This window comes from Rhipicephalus microplus, chromosome 6, assembly GCF_043290135.1.
Source record: "Rhipicephalus microplus isolate Deutch F79 chromosome 6, USDA_Rmic, whole genome shotgun sequence".
In the NCBI taxonomy this organism is placed as follows: domain Eukaryota; kingdom Metazoa; phylum Arthropoda; class Arachnida; order Ixodida; family Ixodidae; genus Rhipicephalus; species Rhipicephalus microplus.
In genome coordinates this window covers 159,877,794-159,901,784 of record NC_134705.1, presented here as the reverse complement: position 1 = coordinate 159,901,784, position 23,991 = coordinate 159,877,794, and the positions used below count along the sequence as shown (strand labels likewise).

Genomic DNA, 23,991 nt, shown 5'->3' with positions numbered 1-23,991 from the left:
ATATTTGTTAGGTATTTGAAAAAACGTTCGTATTCATGAATAGAAGCTGTTTGTTTCAAAGACCAAGCTATTTGTTTCAAAGACCACGACCAGTAGGATGCTACAGGTTGATTTTTGAATATTCATGGAAATTTAGAAACTTGGCAAGAGGAATCTATGCGTCACGTTTCCAAGTGAACCTGGCCAATGGCTGAGAATGTGCAAAACGCTGGCCATCTATTGAAGTCAATGCTATGCTGTCAGCATGCCAGCTGCATTTCGTAGCTACCTACAGTGGTTATGGAACTGTTGCGGTGACCTGGATACAGGTACACAAAACCACCTGCTCAGCTGTGTCCTAATTAACCAGCTGTAAATATGTTCTGATTTGAAGTGGCAAGCAAAACAATGTAACGATTGCTTGTGTTCTTAAAAAAATATGCATTTTAATTTCAAGTTGACAATAAAACCATGCATTCAAACACAATTGCAAGAGCTTTGTTATGGGACCTTTAAAAGAATATACGATTCACAATAAATTTATCTTTAGTACGAAATAATAGAAAAGCTCAATGTAAAGTGTAAGTTTGTGCGCCATATATAGAAAAAGAAGTAATATGAAAATGACTGGAGTGGTGCTATTACTATAGTAATTGTAGCTGTACAGTCCACCATGCCTTCTCGAAAGTATTTATCATCAGTCAAGCAGAAAATGCCACAACAAATGATATACAGCACTCTTGGCTGCGCTACCTGCATCATTTTGCTATACAATTGTGATACGTCCAACTGCTTTACTGTTCTGTTAACTACTAATTACAACTAATGAAATTACTGCGAATTAGTGCTAGTTAAATAATACTATTTAAGTTCAATGTACTACTGCATATGCGGGAACTACACTCAAAGCTCATAAGTTATATCTTACACAAAAATAAGTTTGTTATATCTAAAAATTTGTTATAAAGGTTTATTCCTATTATTATATCTATTGCGAGACTATTTTTAATTCTTTAACACCAATATTTAATTACATCTGGATTCATTATATCGAGGTTTCAGTGTAACTGGTCAGTGTTGGCTGGACCCGCATCTAAAATGACTTGCGCATCGACGTACGCACTCCTCACCTGCCCTTTCCAGTCTCACAACCTTGACGGAAACTGAAACTCAAAGATAGCGCTAGGATGGGTTGCAAAATGAAAGCGACGAGACGTCGCCCCATGCCGTCGCTTATACGTGGCCCATTCTCGCGCTGTTTTTAAAGTTTCTGAATGTATCAACCGACCCTCGCCAACGCACTTTTTCAGTTTATGACAGAAACACCGAGAATGCGTTCGGCCGCCTCTTACTCCCGAATTTTGTTCGCTCGAAAATCAATTGGAGGGCGATTCACACGTCATCGCATGGTCACCAACTCTTCAGCCGACGTCGGATGGATGGCGACGCAGCTGTCAAATTGCGCCTTGGTAGCGCCCATCTTGATGGCGACACCAAACCCTTGCAGGATTTCGTCGGCCGAGTCGCCAATCATGTGCAGGCCAACTACACGCTCCTCGGGCCCCACGCACACGAGCATCATGACGCACTTGGATTTTCGCTCGGTCATGCTGTAGTACATGGGTGTAAATGTGCTTCTGTAAGTCTGTAATGAAAGGAATAAATAGAAGAGCAGTTAAAGGGCCCGGATAGAGTTGCCCAATTTTTCGCAGTTTTCAGCAATAAAATACTGAAGTACAGGCTCCACTGCACCTATACATACATGAAGAATGGACTGTAAATGGATAATTCAGCGCAAACTAACCCCGGCAGTCGCTGGCTATAAGCCCCGCCTACTGCTAGTAACCATTTTATTCATGGTGTGGGTGGCATCGTGTGCTACACGGAGCGGGCCTGTTGTCTTCTACCAATGTTGCAGGCACTGCAAATCATTCAATTTCAATGACAAGCTGATATAGCTTGATTGCACACGCAGCTGACCACTGAACAAAATCGTTTGTCGGAAAGCAGATTACTCTCCCAGCAAGTTGCTCGTTACGTCGCAGCTCGCAAGCATGCCAGTGTTTCCCCACTCTCGGGCTGCCTGCACCTTTATAAAAATATTTAAATAATCAAGTTCTCAACCAAATGCTCTTGAGAGTAAGCATCAACTTAGAGCTAACTGCAACGAAACCGATTCATATAGTAGTACTTTTAAAATGCAATTTAGCAAAGTGATGACCATGTTTAAATTATTTTGTTAAATCGGGTAGTTCGCAAAATGCACAGCCTAGCAAGTTTCCCGACTTTGCATGTAATGAAAAATAATATATACACTGAAATTTGGCATAAGCTCTGATGTAAAGAAGTTTCAGTTTTGGCACAAAATTAAATAACAAGAAAGCTTTGTGTTCATTTTGTGCAGCACAAATAGGGGAGTTTCTTTCTGCCAAACAGAGAGAAATAGTTTGAAAAGATTCCTTGCTTGTTTTTCTTTTTATTTCTTGAAGCTTCCACATTGCTAAGCAGCATAGAACATTTTTAACAAAGTAGCACAAAGCTACAGGCCTCTAGCATGCCTATCCTTGAACTGACACCAGAACTGAAAGGAACGAACTACAGATGGATAACCAACAAGCCGCCGCACAACCTTAGTCCTTCGTGCCGTCGCGCATTATTATATTTGACTTTGAACGCATCAAAATTTTTCAGGGCCTCTCACGTACTCATATTTTACCTAGATTGCATCACTTGATACAAGTTTCAGCGCGCTAGAACAAAAAAAAAAAAAAAAAAAAAAGACTGCAACTGCAACAACACGAATACTTTCCATACAAACTCGAAGCTTCGCACATGCCAGTGGGCCGCCAGACCATGGATGGAACCACCCACTTGGCAATATGGCAGTGCCCACGATAAAAAGGTAAATACCACCACACTATCGGCAATAAATCAAATAGGAGAAGTGCAGAACACACCTTTATTTCCTGTGCTCCATACTTAGCTTCGGCTTGGGCTAGCGTCATACCAATGGTTCCGATGGGCGGGTGGCTAAAGATGACAGTCGGAATGTTTTCGTAGACCAGCTTGCAGTCCGGCTTGTTGTTGAAGAGGCGCTCCGAGAGGCAGCGTCCCGCCGCTATGGCGACCGGCGTCAACAGCCACTTGCCACAGACGTCGCCCAGCGCGTACACGCCGGGACTGGTCGTGTTCTGGTACTCGTCCACCTGAACGGGACAAAGTAGTCACGACCATCTGTAGCCAGTTACAACCTCAGAAAAAAAATTCAAAAGCGCTTCCCCAATCAGGGGAATGAGGGAAATTGAAGCTTGAAATTGGTGTGACTGACAGACTTTCCTCTTTCTTCCATTCCTTCTTTGTTTGTACGCAGCGGTCATACCCAGAACGCTCTTTCAGGGTGGAACCGGTGTAGCATCTTTCATGTTCTTTCCAGCATTTGTCAGCATGTAAGTTTAATACCACTTTAGAAGTACGCCGCATTTCCTCCTCAAAAGAGGAAAGTCGGCACAAATTGGCACAAACTGGCACAAATCGGTGCACACTCCAGGCTGACACCATGAGCAGGACAGTCGGGGTATCAGCCTTCAAAGGTTACTGCCGCGTGCGTCAGAGGGACTATTTATTTAGTCATGGAGACGATCGGTTGTCGCGTTTTGGTCATACGGCCGGGCCTCTCTGGACTTCTTAAGCTATATCCAACTATAGAATGGCGCAACAAAAGGACCAGCACGCAATCATGAATATGTGGTTTAGGGAAGTTGGAACTTTCCTAAAATGGCCATTTCCTGATATCGACCTTCTACAGCACACCGCTTCTAGTCCACCAGCATAAAATACTGAAATAAAGCTCTCATAGCAAGCGTACTGCTTCTCAATTGTTTTTGCATTGTCGTTGGAACGTGCTCATGTGCTTCAGTTCAGATTAGATTGAGTAAGCATAATTGTGTGGCCTTCGGTTCAAGGCCACACAAATGCACTTTGAGACCTTGGGGACCTCGATTGCCAGCTGCGGACAGAAAATTTCTTTTGCTTTATTCATTATTTCTTTGGTGCATGCACACCAGGTGTGATTGAAGAGGGCTTTTTAAAACACCGCCAGCTACACATGTAAGTAAAGAAGCTTCACTTGAAAGTACGAGTCCAACATATAGCTATCACCATGCCTTCCAAAGAGAATTGTATTGTAACCTTGTTCCTTAAGTGCTTGCTCATGATTCCAATGTCACTCCTCTTGCACTTTCACATCTGTAAGGCTTTTCTAATAAATAAATAAATAGTAAAATTTAACAATTATCAGCCCTGCAGCGTCGCTGAGATTCACTCGGCAGTGTTACACTAGAAAGAAACCCTCTGCCATCTGGAACTGTGCTTCCCTGCACTGTGCACTTTCCCAACTAATGGTGACGCCTGGGGAGCTGTTATCGATGTGTCTACCTTGTCAACTGTCCACTTCAGCCGCCAGTGATTGGATAGAGCTCGGCAAGCACCACATGCCCTGTTTCTTGGTTCTTTTTTTTTGCAACATCATTTTGACCGTCACAAAGCTATCGCAAACTCGACATGAATGAGAGGGATGAAATGGGCTCTATCACAAAGGATGTAGACGCCAGCGATCCTCTATTGACGCACATCTCGATGGTCATGCGTGAACTTTGATGGCATCTGCCCTTGAATTAGGTCTAATGCAACCGCTCACCTGACGCATCTAGAAGGTCAGTACGCAATCCTTGCATTGTTTTCAAACATCTGAAAACATTTATATGCAAGTTCAGATATGTCAGATTCGTCTAAGGATATGATCTGTCGACTTGGTCAAGAGCGCCATGACATCATGGCTCGCCGCTTTTTCGAGTAATAGAATGCGTTGCGCCGTGGTGGACGTGTCCACAAAGTGGACACACTGAGAATAGCTCCCCTGTTGTGGTTCAAGTGGAGAGGGGGTCCTAGTTTGCCCATGCCGGGGCTTGTATATTATGCGTGTTTAAGTCGAGATAGCAGAGTCTACACTTTCCGTGTCATAGCACAAGCAAACTGTGCTTGAATACGCAATTTGCACAAGTCATTAACCGCCATTAGTTGAGCAAACTGCATCACACGAAAACTAGATTTACAATTATAAAAAGAGCCTATTTATGAACAAATTATCTGAAATGAAAAACTGCTGTAACTGGTTACTCGGCAGCCAAGAAAAGCCTCACCTTGATGTGACCAGTCTTATCGAGCTCAACGCCCGTGAGGTGGAGGTCAAGGTCGATGTGCGGCTTGCGCCCGACAGCCCAGAGGACCAGGTCGACCTCCTGGATCTTCCGGTTAGTCGTCGTGACAACCTCGTACCAGTGGGCCATCTTGGTGATGCTGGCCACTGTGCAGTTCTTCTCGAAGTGGACCCCCTCAGAGGACATGTGCTCCATGAGTGTGGTGCCCAGCATGGGCTCGAAGACGCGCAGGATGTGCTCTGTGCGCGTGATCAGCGTCACGGCTGCGCCGAGTGCGTGGAAGACGCCAGCCAGCTCAACGGCGATGTAGCCCGAGCCGACAACGACGCACTTCCGAGGCAACTTTTCCAGCTGGAAGAAGCCGTCGCTGGTGATGCCATACTCGGCCCCTGTTGCGAGTGGAATGGGAGACAAAAAATTCAAGAGCCATTCTCCAGTCAAAGAAATAGGGGCAAGCAAAGCTTGGTATAGCAGTGCCTGGCTGTCAAACTTCCTTTCTTTTTAAGGTAGCAGTCGTACCCAGGACACTGTTTTCAAGTGGTGTCAGCTCGGTGCCTTTCATGTTTTTTCCTGTATTCATCAGCCTGCGGTGCTGCCCAATGAAAGGAACATCACGCGATCATCAAAAGGAGGTTTATGAATTCAAGTTTCTTGGAGACGAAATTTTCCTGAAGCACGCAATTTTCGATATCGACCTTACACATTGTACAGCAGATCACTTTTAGTTTGCCGACACAATATTGCAGTGAAACACCCACAGCAAGTGCACTGCGTCTAATTGTTTCTTGCGTCGTCAGCAGAAGGCATTCATATGCTTCAGTTCACATAAGGCATGCAAGGGCACATGACCTAGTGTTCAAACATTCGTTTTCAGAATTAGGGGACCCAGGTTCAAGCCCCAGCCCCGGAAAGAAAATTTATTTTGTATTATTTATTTCTTTGGTGCAAGTTTGCCAGCTGTGGGTTAGGAGGGCTTTTTACGAGTGCAGATCAGCGTAAGACATGGCCAATTGGACACTGCTTTTAGGCACTGGTCCACTTGAGATGTTTATTCAAAGCAGTATCTTTATTTCAAAATTCCATTCAACACAGCCGCATATTATGATAGACCCGTTCGAAATGCAACCAGGCTGCTTCAACTTTGCGCGTCTCAGCTTTATGAATGTACGGTTTGAGTTGACGTCTTAGAACAACAGAAAGCTGACCTAGTAAAATCAGATCACGCTGTTGTGCATGTTTATTTATCACTTGAAACATGACCACAGAAACACTCTACATTACCTTCCTTTGTGTGGTGTTTTCTAGGTGCTATACTTATTATCGATAGGTGAGGTAGCTGGTTTGGCTATCTCAACTTTGGTCTTTAAATAGGGCAGAAACTTAAGCAAGATGGCATTGCTTCAAACCTCAGGTCAACAGTACACAAAACAATCAGCCTGAAAAGCGAGAAATGATGCATTCTGTGCCTTCGTTCAGTTGTTTTGTTGTGGTTGCTGTTACACTAGTTTGGCCTTTCAGTTAATGGTCAAGTGTTTATGTTGTCTCTTTAAACGCTTAGCGCATTAGGTACCGAGCCAATTGTCCATCCACTGTCTCATGTCACGCAGTGTTCAATACAGGCCTAACATGCTCACAATGCTCAAAACCAGTGCAAGGTAAACTTTATAAACTACAAAAATAACCAAGAATCAAAGACAATAAATTACCTAAGAGAGTGAAAAGCGCTCCTGAAACAACCGAACTGAAACCCGCCCCGCGCAAGAGAGGGCGCCACCGCCTCGGCAAGCGCGCGATTGCCAAGGATTGCCTCAGGTTCCGCAGTAGTTCAGCTGCATTTAAGGATTTAGAACTACACCAAGGCCAACACAAGAACGAAATTTGCGCCTGATCTAGCGTGGGATATCGCAGAATCGGCGCTACATTAGGTGCTGGATCCCCCCCCCCCCCCCCCCTTCATAGATTGAGCGCGTGTTTGTGCGCCTAATTTTGTTTTCTACGATTGTTCGGCTACGCTGCCCGACGCGCGAGCAATTCACCTGGAACTTTCGGGACTAGAGGTTCGCCGCCTGTGGCGATCAGAACATGTTCGCCGCTGTACGCGTTGTGACCCACGTGCACCGTCTTGGGACCGACGAACTTGGCACGCCCTTTGACCAACTCGACGTTGCTTTTCGCCAGGTTCGAGCCGTAGATGTCGTTGAGGCGCTTGATGTACGCGTCGCGCTTGGCTTTGAACTTGGCCCAGTCGACGAGAGGCTTGTGGTGCACGTCGAAGCCGTAGTCCTTCAAGTCCTTCATCATCTCGGCCATGCTGGCGCAGTAGTAGCACAGCTTCTTCGGGACGCAGCCGACGTTGACGCACGTGCCTCCGAGAGGACCGCATTCGATGATAGCTACACGCGCACCGTATTCGGCGGCCCGGCGAGCGCTGGCAATCCCGCCGGACCCAGCGCCGATGACTAAATAGTCAAAGTGCCTAACGGTCTTCACGATCGAAGACATCGTTAGTGTTTCGCGTTTACGTTGGGACCTAGCGGGAACGCAGAACGGGTACAGGAGCGGCAGAACGTTGGCGCCAGAGCCAACCACAAATCGAAGAGCACGCGCTCTGACCTAGCAGCTGCCTCGTGCAGTCACAGAGCACCTACTAGTCAGTGCAGCTAGCTGCCTTTGCCAGTGAACCGAAACTAAACCCGCTCGACTGCTGGCGGCGCGCACGTATCCAATACAATCCAGAAGACCGAAACAATCCAAAGAACGTAATTTTTCGTGTAGGCGCGTATGTCCGCGTGTGTTTCAATATTCGTTGTGTGAATGTGAGCGCCAAACTCGTAGCGAAGATGAACACGATAAAAGAAGGCAGCTACGTTGTAGTGAGAGGACAGAACAACACACGATTGGTCCAGGTGGACGGCAAGAAGTGAGTTCTAAACTTATCAGCACGTTTCACGCGCGAACTTTCGAGTGTTCGTTTGGCAGCTGCTTTGCCGGCAATACGTTTGTGATTGCGTGCCGTTTGTTTGTTTTTCGGCTTTAAATAGAGCAACTGTTCAGTATCCCGCTGACGCGCTCTGTAATCGCGTTACACCATCTTTGTTCAAAGTACCGCGGATGTCGTAGTTCTGCAGCAGTCATGTTTGTGTGCCGGTCGCAACGAGCTGGTTTCGGTTTTGAGCGACTCTCTATTTTTGCTGTCATTCTAGGCCAGTATTCTTCGGCAAGAGGAAGTTCAGCATCCAAACGGCGATTGGGGAAGCTTTCGGTTCTATCTTTGAGATCGATAATCGCGATCTTCGTAAGGTATCGGCTGAGGAGTACAGAAAAAGGTGCTCGGAGTGTGAAGTTCCTGGAGACGGTAAGTGGTTATCGGTGTAGCCCATTGCTTCGGGATTCAGTTGAGCGTGCCTAAAGAGGAAGCAACGCTTGTCTCGTGCTTAAGTTGCGGGAACGATATGTCCACCTGTTGTTACGGTCGCTATTCGCAGATGCACAAACTAGTGGGCAAGACAATAGGAATCTTGTCGATGACGGCAAATCACAGAAGCTTACAAGAGAAGACATCGAAACATTCAAAGCGGACGGCACGTCGGGTGAAGTATGTACCTCTCTCAGTAGCACGGATAATTGGGCTAGTTGCGATTGGTTTATCTTTTAACTGATTAAGGGCGCGCACACAGACACAAACCTGCGCGATTTCCTGTTCCCGTGTCTGTGTGCGCGTCCTTAATCAGTTAAAATATGTACCTCTTTCCTTCTTTTTTAAGAGGCTCGAAGAAAACGCGCATCAAAGCAGTGGTTGCGTGTGAAAGTATGTGATGCAAAGCTGTGTTCTCGTTTCTTTTTTAGCTTCATTTTCTATTTCACGGAAGCTCTGCTTTGTCGCAAGTGAAATAGAATATGCATGGCCTGTCAATATGTCGTGTGCCTGTCATATTTTCCGATCTGAGAGACCAACCATCCATAGAACCACTGTAGAGTGCAATAGTCACAAGCACGTGAATGGTATTGCACGATTTCCACCCGCATCTTCTCTGGCCCCTGCAGAGCATCATCAAGACCCTGGTGGAGAACAGCACGACATTTAAGGAGAAGACAGAGTACGCCCAGCGCAAGTACCTCAAGAAGAAGCAGGACAAGTACCTGCAACACGTGACGCTCGAGCAGCCCACGGCACGACTCCTGGTTGAGATGTACTACTCGCAGAACCCTATTAAGATTGGGTGAGGAAATTTTTGCTGTGCACGTGCGTCTTTTCTTGCTTTGTTGGCTTAGACACTGCTCACATCAACAACTCTTACTTCTGCTATTCATATCGAAGCTCGGTGCAGCATTATACAAGAAGATATGGGGGAGCGGAAATGCCACCTTCTTGGGACGGGGACCTATGCTTCGACAGAGTTCTGTACGTATGATGTATTTGTATGATTGGTGCGCTACGAGCAGCCGCCACAATGGTCTTGTGGTTACAGTGCTCGGATGCTAACCCGAAGGCCATGGAATCTAATCTTGGCCACGAGGGCGGCATTTTCGACGGGGGTGAAAATGGTCAAGGCCTGTGCCCTTAGATTTATGTGCACTTTATCACTCCTCTATGTCCGCGTCCGGGATTCAATCTCGTGACCTGAGGGTCAGCAGTCGAGAACCCAAATTATCCGGAGCCCTCCACTATGGCATCTGTTATTATCATATTTTTAATAGAGGTGAAAATGCTGTAGCGCCGTATGCCCAGATTTGGGTGCACGTTAAAGAACCCCAGATGGCCGAAATTTCTGGATCCCTTCACTATGTCATCTCTCATAATCAAATGGTGGTTTCGGAATGTTAAACCCCACATATCATCATGTCATTATTATGGTTTTGGGACATCGAATCCCAGGAATTATCAGATAATAATTATAATTAGCATGTGGCTTGTGTGCGGCATGTTTCTTTTTGTTGTTAACAGTGTAAATTCATTCATTTATTCATATCTTCACCACCCCCATAGCCCAGTTTTTTCTTCATTTGTCTCTCTTTCCCATATACCTAGCAGTACCCCCTGTTTCTAGCTTGCAACCCTGTTTGGAACAAATCAAGTCGACTTGCTCCAGTACCTAGAATCAACTTACATTGATTACAGGCGGGAATCACATTGACTTGCCATTGTACCATGCAGGAACATGCGCATCGACTCCCTGGCTCAAATGCTGACCTGTTGCAACGTTCGTTCGGGTGGCCGCTACATAGTATTTGATGCCTATCTGGGTCTCCTGACCGCTGCCGTGCTGGAGAGGCTCGGGCAGGACGGCATTGTGGTGCAAGTCTATGCCGGACAAGGACCAGACAGGTATGTGCGTGACTTTGCATTCATGTTTTGTCCAAATTGGAACTGCATTCATGCGGTCGCAAGGTGCATTTGTAATTGAAATTCACAGTGAGTCTTATGAAGATGTGTCGTTTTTGTCCCAATGACCCACGGATGCTTCATTTCCACCATTTGTCACAATGCATAAGTCTGCATGATTGTTTTATTCTAATACCAAATAGTACTATAGTTTTTCCAAAATTGATATGATCAAAGTTACTAGGTCTTCAGTTTAAAGAAATTGTGACGTCTTAGCAGAGCCTGTGAAGAGGTAGATAAAACCCACTGTCGCTTCACTGGTTTCAGTGTATTTATCTTAAATAAACCTGCGGATGTCAGGGACTCCTTGATTCTTTAATTAATGACTGTTGACAACACTGAGAAGCCTTTGTCAGTGCTATGTGTCCACTTACATCTGAACTTGAGAATCTATAGTGTGACCACATTCTTACATTTCATTTGGCAAAGCACCATTTTCATGCCAGTGTGTTTGAGTCAATTTTCATCTCATTCATTGTTTTGTTAAGGGACTTCAATGACTTCAACACTGAATGAGATTGAAGTCCTTGTTGCGATATGTATAAATGAACCGTGGCAAGCAAGACCATGCCTGGCCTATTTCTTATATCTACCGACTGCTTCTATTATCACAAAGAGATATATTTTTATTATGTTTTGTTATTTAGACATAGTCTGGAAATTGCTTTAAAGAAATATTCTTTACGGAATGTTTTTCACATAGAGTTTTACTCCTGCTTTCGGAGGTGGAGCCATTTTTGCAATCTGGAGATTGCTGTTAAAATCGCTATTAAAGTTGTCACCTTTTGTGTCGCTATAACTAGGAAATTCAACCAAAGCCTTTGCATAGTTTAACTTAGCATTAGCCAATTTTTTATCTTTGTCCTTTGTCCCCTTTTCAATAAAATATGTGCAATTCGGAGGTCCATTAATTTCCATACTTTTTCATGTATAAGCTGCCCCTGCATATGTAACCCGCACCTTTTGTTACAACTTGCGTATGTTTTTGGAAACTGCTTTGAGTATTACTCTGACATATCAACTGTGCAAATTTGACACTTTGATAGATGTGGACACTAATTGAACTGAGCTTGAACATTACGAACACATTATCACTCGTTTTCATTCCCCTCATCCGTCCTCGCCTCAAGTCTCTTTCAGCCATCATTGTCCCACGTTTCCAAACCGTCATAAGTGCAGTAGCAACCTTTCCAATTGCCGTCATGTGCACGAGAGTCATGTGACCTGTGCAGAAATTTCTCATGCGACATCATTTGTGGGGCAGTATGTCGCTGCTGACTCTGGCTCAGGCATTAGCGATGCAGGCGGAATGGTGAGTCGTGAAGCGGCACGGCGTACGTTGCTGTCCCCCCCTCCACTCTTATGGCTCAGGTGAGCGATTATCCATACATATGCAGTGCCATGCGGAACCGTGCCTCCTTTCATTTGAATTGAATGACGATATTGCCGCATGTTGTTAGGCACCTACTGAAGTCTTGAGCTGCTTCCTGCTCCTATGAATTCTGCCAGACCAACTGACAAGCCAAACGTGCCAAGCTATAAATGTGCCATGCAACGCTGGCTGCACGTGTCACCACACCACGCACTGGCGTTGTATTTGTTCGTTCCAATATTACGTCACATACGATGTTTCCCTCATGTGTCACATGACTCCTGCGTGTGATGGTGACCGTAAGTTCCTCTACTGCTTTTTTTTAGGAGTTTACAATTGTTTAAAATTTTGAATACTTTTTGAATAGTGGTTGCTATTTGATTTGCACTAGAACTTTACAATTCAAACTTGGTATTCGAGCTTCCTGAAGACAAATGCAGCCAACGTTCAATTGACAGTGGCCCCTTCAGATTTTCAATATGCTTCACCTCATGACATTGTTGCATTGTGAAAAACCTGTCTTTCAGTCTCTGCTGCGGTTGCAAGTGTACTGACTAAAAAAAAAAAAAAAAAAACTGGTTTCAACATAGAGATGAGATTGATGTGGCAGAGGTGGGGACTCTGTCAATGTTGTTTTGTTTTCGAAATTTGGGTAGGAAGTCTCAAAAAATTGGACCCTAAAGATTGTTAGCATCCAAAGTTGCAGATGTTCTTACATATTGATGTCTGTGAGGCAGATTTGCAACTCCAGACTTGAATGAAGCACTCCCGTGTCTGTGGCATCAGTTGGTCTTTCCGTGAGTTGAAAGAGGAGGAGAGGCTGAGGAGATAGCTCTCTTGTCTCTCATTCTTGGGCCACTCCTGTTTATAATTTATGTAAATGAAATGCCAGACATTTCAAATCAAGCAAAATTTATCTCCTATGCGGATGACACAGCAATATTCATTACTGCTACATCTGAGATTAAACTTGAGCATCAAGGGAACATAACGCTCAGAGAATTTAAAAATTGGGCTGAAGTGAACTGTTTACAAATAAATGCCAGCAAGACAAAAGTCATGGTTTATATGCAAAAAGGCAAACAATTGCAAAGTTCAATAAAAATGAAGATAGGTGCAGATGATGTAGAAGTTGTCAACACAGTCTCCATATTAGGTGTAATGTTTTTGAAAGACCTAAGTTGGAACGATCACGTCGAACATTTTAGTAAAATGCTTTCTTCTGCTGTAAGAACCATAGCTCACTTAAAATATTTTCTTCTAGTTAACATTAAAATTTTGCTTTACAGTGCTCTAGTGCTTTCGATTCTACAATACTGCAACTTTTTTCGGGGCTCGACTACAAAGAAAAACCTAACAAATTACACTTACTCCAAAAAAGAGCTGTGCGCTCAATTGCCAATGCTTATTTTGTACGAAAGATCTGTTCGTAAAGTTTGATATTCTACCTGTGTTTTTTTATACGATCACTTAATTTTAACTTAGAAGTCGTAGCTAAAGTCCAATATTTTTATTACACTTTCGCTGGCTGGTTTGAATGTAAACCGCAGTATTCGTCATACTAGGCATAACCAAAAATGGCATGTCCCTATACCTCGAAACAAATATGATGAACAATCATTAAAACATACAGTGCCAGTCATACTTCATAAGCTTACAAAGGCCAATTTTGATCCTCTGTGCAACTCTAATCAAGAAATAAGACTATTTTGTCAGTCGTGCCACAGAGATTTGTAATGAAATGAAATTAAAATATATTTCATTTTCTTTTTTTTTCTTTCCTTACCCTCGTGTTTAAGTTGTGTAGAACATGTTACCAAAAAAGCATATACACGTGCGTATATAGACCTGCTTATATATATTTGTGTATAGGGTATGAATATGTCAATCTGCGAAATCCGTATTTCCATTCATAGGCACATATTTTCTTGTGTGTACATATATAAATATATATTGATGCATACAAGCTTTCTGTTTTTTTTTATTGCAACTGTATTGTTGTCGTGTATTACTTTATTTTTAATGTGTTGCACTTATTCGTTCTCTGCAATGTGTTGCTGTCATTTGTAAAGGGGGCAGAACCTATGTCAATTCACGCTTACACTTCAGTATTCGAATTCACTTTGCACCCAGAATTTCACTATTCACACAGCTCTACTCTTTAGGATATAATAAGACTTATCATTGCGGACTCTCCAGCACTGCCGTGAAGCCATCGTACGCACTAAAATATGTGCGTGGGCAGCACTCTGACTGTAGCTCCAAATTTTCTGTATTTTTTGAGTGGGTCGTGTGCAACAAAATATGGCAACTACAAATTAAAAACCTGTTCTTGTGTCTAGCCAGTCACAAGACCTACTTTTTTTTCGCTGCCCATTGCAGCTCATACAGACAGGCTGTCTATGCACTGAACTTGGGAGAGGAGTTTCTTCGATCCATTGTGCTCGAATTGCCTTACATGAAGGCAAACTCACTGCTCATCGACCAAAGCAGTGAAACGCCAGAAAAGAACCCAGAAGATGGCAATGCGTGTGCTGAGATGGAGGACTTGTCGGACAAGAATTCTCTCTCGAACAGTGATGGGACGATCGACAACTCCCAACCGAGCAACGAGTCGGCATCGGCAATGAATTCGAAGGTTGGTGACTTCGAATGTCAGTTCCAGGCTGTCACCTCTCTTTTTTGTATGCTGTCGATCGCTCGCAGGTGTTTATATAGTCGGTTAGAACTAAATCATAAATGCGAACTCTACCCGGGAAACTGCAGCGCGCCTGTCTGTCACCTCTTTTAAACCCGCTGGTTTTCATTCTGAGCATGAGTATTTTGCCTCTGCTGATGTAAACTCTAGGCAAATTAGTAAATGAAAGTTTGGCTTTTACTACTGGGATATTACTTCTGACTATGTGCTAATGCCAGAATCTGTGGTGAAACTTGTCTGGACGTTCAACTTATCTATCTATCTATCTACAACTAGTGGTACAAATGTACGTCTTTATAGCAAAGGTTGACTCTCTAAAATGCAGAAAAATTATTGACGAATCGAGCACACACAATTGGATGGAGTGCCTATGCAAATCATTCTGGATTTAGTGAGCAATAGCAGAGCATGTAATTTTTCCAGGGTTGAAACCAGCTGTAGTTTCGAGTCTAGTGGTTAAACGCATAGACGGAATGACCGTCTTTTGATGACTTGTCATCTGTCTGAAAGGCACTGTTCTCATTTTGCACTGGAGACATTATTGAGCGAAGTCTCACTCGACCTAACTTTCATAATCCGCCAATGGTCATTTTGCAGCATTCTTGTGGCGTCACCTAAGAAGGAAGAAACTAGGAGTGAGCACTGTGTGACGATATTGAAGCCTAATCTTGAAATATTCACGAGAGAAATGGGCCCCGGTGGTGTGGTCGGCTAGCGCTACTATTAGTTGGTTCACTTTGGCTGCACCTTCTGCAGGGGCCCCACTGCACACAGATTTAAAGGGACAGAGGTTGGCTTGCCGAGGCTAGTGGAATCACATGCTACTCTGCCCATGCATAGTGTCATCCTGTTCTTTTTTAAAATTTTATTTATTTATTTTTATTGTTTTAAACTGTCTTCATGTACAGTCATGTATGTCCCTCAGTAGACTTGTTAAGACAAACTCGGGATCTTTGCCCTTGTAGTGCCGGCTCCGAAATGCCCAGTTATAGCGGCAACTTTTTTTCATTCCTGTTTCATCTAGGATGCAGAGCGTGCGGCGAGGAAACAGCGAAGGTTGCTGGAACAGCAAAAGGCGATGGATTTGCTCAAAACGAAGTCTTTAGACGGGTGAGAATTTATTTAGTGATACCCTGTGCTTTCACGTCATTCTAGAAGAGCCCGTTGCTGAGAACTGGTGCAAACAGACATCCAACAAGTGCATCGTGTAAATCGCACACTGATAATTGCGTCTCCGAGGCATCAGAACGGTAAATTCATTGTCCTTTCCTAATTGTTACAAAGTACATTCATATCAACTCAGCAGTTGGATGACCAGAGAATCTCCACAATTTCAAACGCAGACATTTCCACTCAAAGGGGATCTTAAGGAAGTCAAGTTCGATAGTACTCGTGATGAAAAATCGCTCATAAAAAGATGCGAAGGTTGTGCCTCATTAAGGCTTTCCTTTCGAATGCGCATTCAAAACTTCCAGGCGTTTCGCCTTTTAAAGCAAGAACCCTGCACTTCACGTCAGACACTTAAAAGTTTTTTTGCTCTGGTTCTTCACCGCATGACACTGCCCTATTACGAGGAAGTCCACTAAAACAAATTCATCGTTATTGAATTTTAGTAACATCCTCGCTCTTGGAGCCACGCATAGCTTGAATCGCGCCCTTCACGACAAAAACTTGTTTTTTTCTCTGTTTCTTCACCGCATGACACCGCTATATTACGAGGAAGTCCACTAAAACAAATTGTTTTAATTGGTCTCACTTTTCATGCTGTGCTTGCGCTGTTCTAGTTGGCAGTGGCAGTACCGTTTGAACGGCATAGATATTTCCAATGATGCAATTGATCAGTTACGATAAATGGAGTTGTGGGAGCATTGAGTGGAGCAGCATTAGATACGTTGAGTACGGAGGTTCAGCACACGCCCAACACTTATGTTGTATTCTCAGGAGCCGTCAGAACTGTGCGGTATGCTAATACAGCTGAACCTAGATATATAAAAACTGAAGGAGATCACAAAAGAGGTCTATGTAGTATTATGGGCAATTCAAAGTATAAAATATTTTACGTATTGAAAATATTTTCAAGAGGATTTTACAAGTGGTTGATATACACAGTAATTTGTTGTGTGTAAGTTCGGCTGTAGTCCTATATATCCAGGATGGATGGAAATATTTGAATTTTGCAGTTTTAATTGGTCTCAACTCTCTAGTTAAACTTTCCACTTCAGTAAGTAAAATGTTTACGGTTGGATTTGCCTCCACATTGTGCATTTTAGTACCATTGCCACATAATATTTCACTAATTAGCCCATCACATCAATTCATTTAATTTCATTCACTAACAGTGAAACATTTTGCATCCAATAATAGTTCCCAATCTTTGTCGATACTCGCAGGCTCCTCATCACTAGCAAACACCATCCGACGGGCATCGTCCTGTCGCTCCTAGAATTCGTCGCACCTTCCAGACCATTCGCTGTCTTCTGTAGCTTTCGGGAGCCCTTGGTCGACTGCTACACTCAGCTGAAGAGTGCCGGCAGTGCCGTCTTTCTCAGGTTGACCGAGAGTTGGCTACGAAGCCACCAGGTGAGCAGCAACATAATTCAGTTAGTTCACCTTGAATGTAACTTGAAGCAGCACAAGGAGATGAGGATGAGAAAAAGAAAGGTACCATGACAAGATGAGCTCTGGCCCCCAACTGAACTTTATTCGAGCGAAGTTTGTATTGATTTACTTGTATAGCTAGTGGTGTTCAAAAAGAATCTTCACCCACAGCTGGTATCAAAGAAACTATAAATAAAATGAATTTCCTTCCCTGTGCCGAGGTTTCAACCCAAGTGCCCCCATTCGAAGGCAACTGCTGTGACCACTAGGCCATATGCCAATGCTTGTCCAACGTGAACTGAACTGAAGCACATGAATGCGTTCTACTAATGATGCAAAAGACAACCGGGAAGCAACACTTGCTCTGGGTGCTTGATTGAAGTATTACGGGTTGGCGCACTAAAAGCGACTTGCCGGACGATGTGCGAGGCCGATATCAGGAATTGCAAATTTCAGGGAAGTTCAGACTTCACAAAAACTGAATTCCTAAATCATGTGTCCATGACCACATGACGATCGTTTTGTTGGGCTATCCCACAGGCTGGCGAATGCTGGAAAGAGCATAAAAGACGCTGCGTTGATTCTGCCCGAAAACAGTGTTTCAGGGACAGCCTCTGCCTATAAGAGAAATAAAGGCAGTATGTCAGACATGCCCATGCCAAGCTTTATTTGTCTCCCCCCCCCCCCCCCCCACTTGCCTGTTTACGGAAGGCCTCCTCAATTTTTTTACTTTCGCTGGGTTTTAAAGGCTATGTCCAGCCCGAAAACAGTGTTTCAGGGACAGCCTCTGCCTATAAAAGGAATAAAGGCAGTATGTCAGACATGCCCATGCCAAGCTTCATTTGTCCCTCCCCCCTTTCCCCGTTTACGAAAGGCCTCCTGAATTTTTTTACTTTCACTGAATTTTAAAGGTAATAATCAGCCCGAAAACAGTGTTTCAGGGACAGCCTCTGCCTGTAAGAGCAATATACGCAGTACGTCAGACAAGCTTTATTTGTCCCCCCCCCCCCCCCCCCATTTCCCCGACTAGGGAAGGCTTCCTGCATTTCCTTATTTTCGCTGTGTGCCAAAGGTTAAGCTTGCTCTGATGCAAGTGTTCGAGTTGAAGTTAAGCCAGTATGGTGTGCACCAAAAGTGGCAGAAACTGAAGCTTTGTTCGTGGTCGGTTGTGAACAAAGGTTCCGTATGAAAGTCGAAATGTCTTTCGTTTTAACCTTCTACTTGGGTGGGCGTACTTTAATGAGGAGAAATGTGCAAAGCATGCCACTGATTGCTGTGTGGAGACTCCAACATGTGGGACACGTGCCCCGGCATGATTTTGGCAGTAGTTGCTGCTTTTCCTCGGCGAGCTGTTTAACTTCATTCATCCACGTCACTTTTTATTATTCCTGACCAGCTAAAACAATATGTACACTGGGGCAATCTTATGTAGGGAACGAGAATTCAAAGATCTTGAAGCAATGTAGGTTCCTCATGCTTCTATTTTTTGTTAATGTGAGGTACTATATCAACTCTGGGCTGTCCAGAGGGCCCAAGACGTGGCGGTGAGGCTCGGCCTACCCGTTCCGACGTGGGAGCGGCCCGCTGCTCTACCTCCTTGAGGTAGTGTTCCTCAGGACCTTAATAAAGTTCTGTGTCTGTCTGTCTGTACTATAGTTTACTGTATGTAATGATGCGTATATATAAATTTCAATAATGCAGCAGAGCGTAGTGAGCCTTGTCATTTTAGATTAATGTACTGTTTCAAATTACAGCGGACTATTGACAGTTCATACTCCGATATCTTGTGTGCTCAGTTGATTGAAATTAATTTCCAATTTTTGGTTGGCTCGCTAAACTTCTGATATGTTAAGAAGCTGTTTAATTTAAACTGCACCGTTTGGCGAATTTCGTTGAATGCATACATTTTGCTTTTTCTTACCAGAAATATTAGTTATACCTTTGTTCCTTCTAGGTGAACACTTCCGCTCACATATTCTTTGCAACACTAAAAAATGAGGACAATTACTTGCCCAAACTTTTCAAAGTAATGGTCAAAATCATGAGAAAAAGAAGAAACAACTATAGTGACAAACAATAACTGCCCGTCTGCTTTTCCTGATATGTTTAACCTAGTCGTGCCGATGCTTGTCTTGGATGATTCAAACAATATTCAGTGCTCTCCTCAAGTTTAATTTATCAACAGTCTGCCATAGTGTAAAATCCCAGCAGGCATTCATCTGTGCACTAAGTTGAATGCTTTGTATTTCATTCAAAAGAAAAGCTTGCACTCTTGAACGAGGCCCTGAAAATGCAGTGTCCTCACAATATTTAAACACATCACAGGTGTTGCCCAACCGGACACACCCTTCCATCAACATGAGCGGCGGAGGAGGCTATGTGCTCACGGGCATCAAGGTTGCCGACGATGTGTGAACGTGAGCGAGCGATCCTCTCACACCCAGTGGTACATTTCGTCAAGCAACAAGCGTCTTCACTAGTGTCCGTCGACTTTCTGCAGAAACTTGATGCATGGGAACGTTTCCGGATGCAGCCATCCAATCATGGATCTGTGTACATACCATGTCTCTTGAAGCTCCCACGGTAAAGTGGTTTGTTGGGGCTATGTTTGAAATGAACTGCGAAAGAGAACATCTTTGCAAAAACATCGAAAGTTTTTTATTGGTCTGTACATAAAGTCTCCCTTTTCTACAGACTGGATGTATACTTACACATTGATATGCTATACAAGAAACACGGATTTAATAAAGCAAAATGGGATGTAATAAATAGCAAAATGAAAATAAGCAATGAAACAAATAAGCAAAATGAAATGGAACTATTGATTATTACATATTAAAACTATTGCCATAAACGCAGTGTTATAAATACACTTCAATATTGAATTTTCGTATATGACACTTATTTTAGTGAAAGACGCGGCTTCGTTACTCTCTCAAGCCTCCATATAACGAACACAGATGTAACAAAACATTGGTTAGAACGAATTAAATGAGAAATAGTCTTGCATTAGATAGTGTTGGGAATAACCTTTATAACAAATTTTCGGATATAACAAAGTTATTTTCTTGTAAGATGCAACTTCGTTATAATGAGGTTTGAGTGTGGTAAGGTTTGAGCAGAGAAGGTTCAAGGAGCTTGCTTAGGCTTATTGAAGATACGATGCTTGTACACTAAAAAACACACACTAATGATGCTCTATGCTTTTCTTTAACTTAATAGAAACAGTTATCACAGGTTAGTTTTCTAAGCATCTGTCTCTTGGTATGTGCTTCATTTTGCTTTTAGAAATAAATTTTGCAAATGTTCAACTTTTGAATTCATATTATGGGTGCATTCAACAAAAGAACCAAAGTGGCTCCCATACCTTTGAACAAAGCGAAGCCTACAAGGAGCGTTCGCTTGATTGACAGTGCCGAGACTCTGTGTTCTCAGAACATTGTTTAAGGGTCCCTGCAACATTTCTTCAGCATGGTCAGAAAACGCTGCCGATCGATATTCGAGACTCCCGAGAACATGCAAGCCAAACAAGGTAGCACAGCATACAGACCGCAACTTCCAATTCATTTTTAAATTTGGGGTAGAAGTCGCCTCCTTTTCTTTTCATAAATGATGCTATACACCGAAATTCATGGCCAATGGCTCACTTGAACATCATGAGCTGCACACGCACGTCAGTGTAAGCCGCACTCCCAAAGAAAAAAAGAAGTGCTCAAGGTCATGACATGCGTGTGATGTAACTTCTTCATCCTGTGCCATCCTTCTCCGATTAGCTGCCAGCATGCTTTTTGTCGTGAGAGAAAGCAATTACAGTGTGCGAAAAATCTATGCAACTTCGCCTGTACTTGACGAATTAAAAAAATTTTTGCGGCAGTTCATTGGTGTGGCAATATACTCCTCTAGTGAAGCCATTTAATGGTTACTGAAATATTTGTTCCTGAGCCTCCTCGAAGGAGTACTGACACGATTTGAAGATATAGCTAGAGGATCGTTCTTCATTTGCTTGGTATGCAGTGTCGACGCTCCCCACATGCCGGAGTCAGATGTGTAAAATATCTCGTTTTGATTCTAACGTTTTCATTGCCGAGCATCTTCTGGCCAGCTACACTGCAAAGGACATTATCCCGACGAGTCAAGACAGCCCCCGAACTTGCCAGCTTTGCGACCTGCGAGCAGCCTAAGTTGCAGAAGTCACTGTCAGTGTGACTGGACAATTCAGTTATGGTGGTTTGCGTGCACCACGAGCAGATAAGAGATTGTCCTTCGGACAATGTTGAAGTCTTCTTGTGATGTACGAACTGCTATGAAACATTGCCAAGAAGCCACCTCTTCGATATCTAAACCAAAAGTGTTGAAGGGAAGCTGAAGGGATTTTAGAATTCAATCAAACTTGGTGTTCAGATGTCAAAATTGTTTTCGCTGTTGTAGCAGCAGGAGCTTTAGGACAGGCAAAATAAAATCTTGTCTTGCTCTGCTCCCATGAGCGAGCACGCTGATAGTGTGGGCATGGAAACATAACTCATCTTCGTTTCCCCTGGCCCGGAGCAAGTGTTCTTTCTTATCTTCAACCACGGCCTCCGTGACTAACCCATGACGTGCCATTGCTGGAACTAATCGAAGAGGCCACACTTCAGCAGTGCTGCTGTTGCAGATCACACGGCATGCCGAGAATGACGTCACCATGTTCGCTTGGCGTCTCAAGAATCTCGGCGGCCGCAGCTACTGTTTTTTCACCAAAAAGTGCTATTGGCGTTCACTTTTGAGAACTCTCGCATCGCTTTTCTAATACAGCAGGGATAAAACTGTCCTGACATGCTTCCAAGTCATTTTTTTAGAAAGGTGCTTCAGCTTTCCTTTAAGGTAATAAAAATATATTTGATGCATCCTGAGACACAACATTACTTGTTTTAGTTTTCTCAACACCACTACGTTTATTTAGAGCAGCAATAAAAAAATTTAAAACTTGTGTGTCAGTACAGGGCCAGTAAACAACCTTCGACATTTTTTTTTGCACACCCAAGACAAGTTCGCCAATTCATACAGTAGACCGCGGCGATCACATTTGCCTAATATTACAGCACTGTGCACCACGCAGACCTCCCTTTCGAAAAACAATCCCGTGCCTGTTTCCCTCGCCTGACAAATGCCCCTGGTATGCACAGTCCGAGGAAAGCTTTCCCATGCGCAATGTTACGCAACACTGAGCTTTTCAATTGGCTCTTTGTCCTACGAAACACTGCCTTGGCCCTGCTGCATTGCAGTTTCAGCCGCGCAGCCTGCATTTTCATTTTTCTGGGCTGCCCTCTGCCGTTTAGTGGAGGTCGAGACTCAGAGAGAAGTGGTATAGACAGAATGAAGCCTCCGAGATACAGAGGCGTCTCTCTACTTTACAGCAAGGGGAAGAACGCTCCACGTCTCCTGCCCGCGCTGCCACAACACGTGCTCATGTGGGAGAAGTTCCTCTCGGTCATTGGTTGCGCACCGATGTGGTATCACGGACGGCATGTCACATTGCTGAAATAGGTGGGGTCACGACAACGGGCTATTCCTTGCCTTCCCCACAGTGTAGAAGAGTGGGCCATGCGAAAATTCGAAGCCGGCTGAAACAAATGTTCAAACTCCTGTAACTTCCTTAATACAGTACGTACACTCCAATCGCGATATAACGAAACTAGATATAAAGAAACAACGGTTATAACGAAGCAAATGAAGAGTACTCTTGCAATAGATGTAGTGTTAGAAATATACCTTTATAACAAACTTTTGGATATAGCAAACCTATTTTTGTGTTAGATGCGACTTTTTTATGAAGAGGTCTGAGTGTATTCGTGAAAGTTTTGTGGCAGCATGTTCACACTGCAAAAGTGCGCATATTTCCCTTCATAAAAATTTTTGGACCTCTGGGTTGTTTACTGGCCCTTTAATTGCACAGATGAGGTTGACCCTTTGCCCAAACTGCAATTTGCCACATTACTTCTACAGCTAAGATGCAACTTGACCATGATGCCTACGGTTTGAATGACACTTACTCGAGGTAACTTGTTCCCTATTGACATGGCAGGCACACTCACACGACTGGCTTAGCTACAGAAACAATTGAACATGTAATGTGTGCATTGAACCTAATGTTTCTCAGGTTGTGTTAAACTGCCGTTTGGTGTCTACAGCAGATGTAGCGCAGGTGCATGTGAATAGAATGGACTGAAAAAACTTATAAACAAAACAATTAGGGGACCATAAAGCTTCGCCTTTAAGAGTTGAATGCGATAGTGACATCCTATTCTTAGTGCGTGCTTCAAGCACATAGTGCATGAAACCTTTTCAAATTTGCTATGCATACACTATACGTGGCCATAAAAAAATAGGCGCAGTAGCGTGTGTGCCTTTTTTCCGTGGGGTACTGGCTTTCAACCGCGGAGCCATTATGATAATCACATATTCTGATGCCTGTTGGTGATGGACGCTTGTACCACACATTATTACTGCAATATTTCATGCTCCGTTGTGAAGCATGTATACAGGACAAGTGTATTTGTGAAGCATGAAAGCTACTTTCACCGCATTTCCAAGCAGAGGTGTGGCCGTGTGGTAGAACATCCGCTTGCCACGCAAACGACCCCGGTTCGATCCCCACTCAGATCCTAACAAGCCTGGTTCGGTCCCCGCTCTTGTCCAGGGTTTTTTATCATTTATTTATTTTATTTACATCATTCTTGATTTTTCAGTCACGCATAAAATGATGGTT

The 23,991-nt window shown here is 43.7% G+C and overlaps 2 protein-coding genes across 2 annotated transcripts; one reads left to right on the top strand and one right to left on the bottom strand.

Moving 5' to 3' along the window:
* Positions 1-411: 411 nt before the first annotated feature.
* On the bottom strand, positions 412-7,866 carry LOC119167240 (glutathione reductase, mitochondrial). Its single transcript, XM_037418687.2, has 4 exons — positions 7,232-7,866; positions 5,178-5,584; positions 2,937-3,185; positions 412-1,624 (listed from the first exon to the last, which is right to left on the bottom strand). Exons 1-4 carry the CDS (start codon positions 7,695-7,697, stop codon positions 1,379-1,381), a joined length of 1,368 nt encoding a protein of 455 aa, XP_037274584.2. The 5' UTR covers positions 7,698-7,866; the 3' UTR covers positions 412-1,378.
* Positions 7,867-7,910: 44 nt separating this feature from the next.
* Positions 7,911-19,893, top strand: Trmt6 (tRNA methyltransferase 6 non-catalytic subunit). The gene is made up of 9 exons (XM_037418688.2): positions 7,911-8,115; positions 8,399-8,550; positions 8,681-8,790; positions 9,240-9,415; positions 10,351-10,521; positions 14,333-14,588; positions 15,673-15,758; positions 17,039-17,228; positions 19,572-19,893. Exons 1-9 carry the CDS (start codon positions 8,036-8,038, stop codon positions 19,659-19,661), a joined length of 1,311 nt encoding a protein of 436 aa, XP_037274585.2. The 5' UTR covers positions 7,911-8,035; the 3' UTR covers positions 19,662-19,893.
* The last annotated feature ends 4,098 nt before the right edge of the window (positions 19,894-23,991 follow it).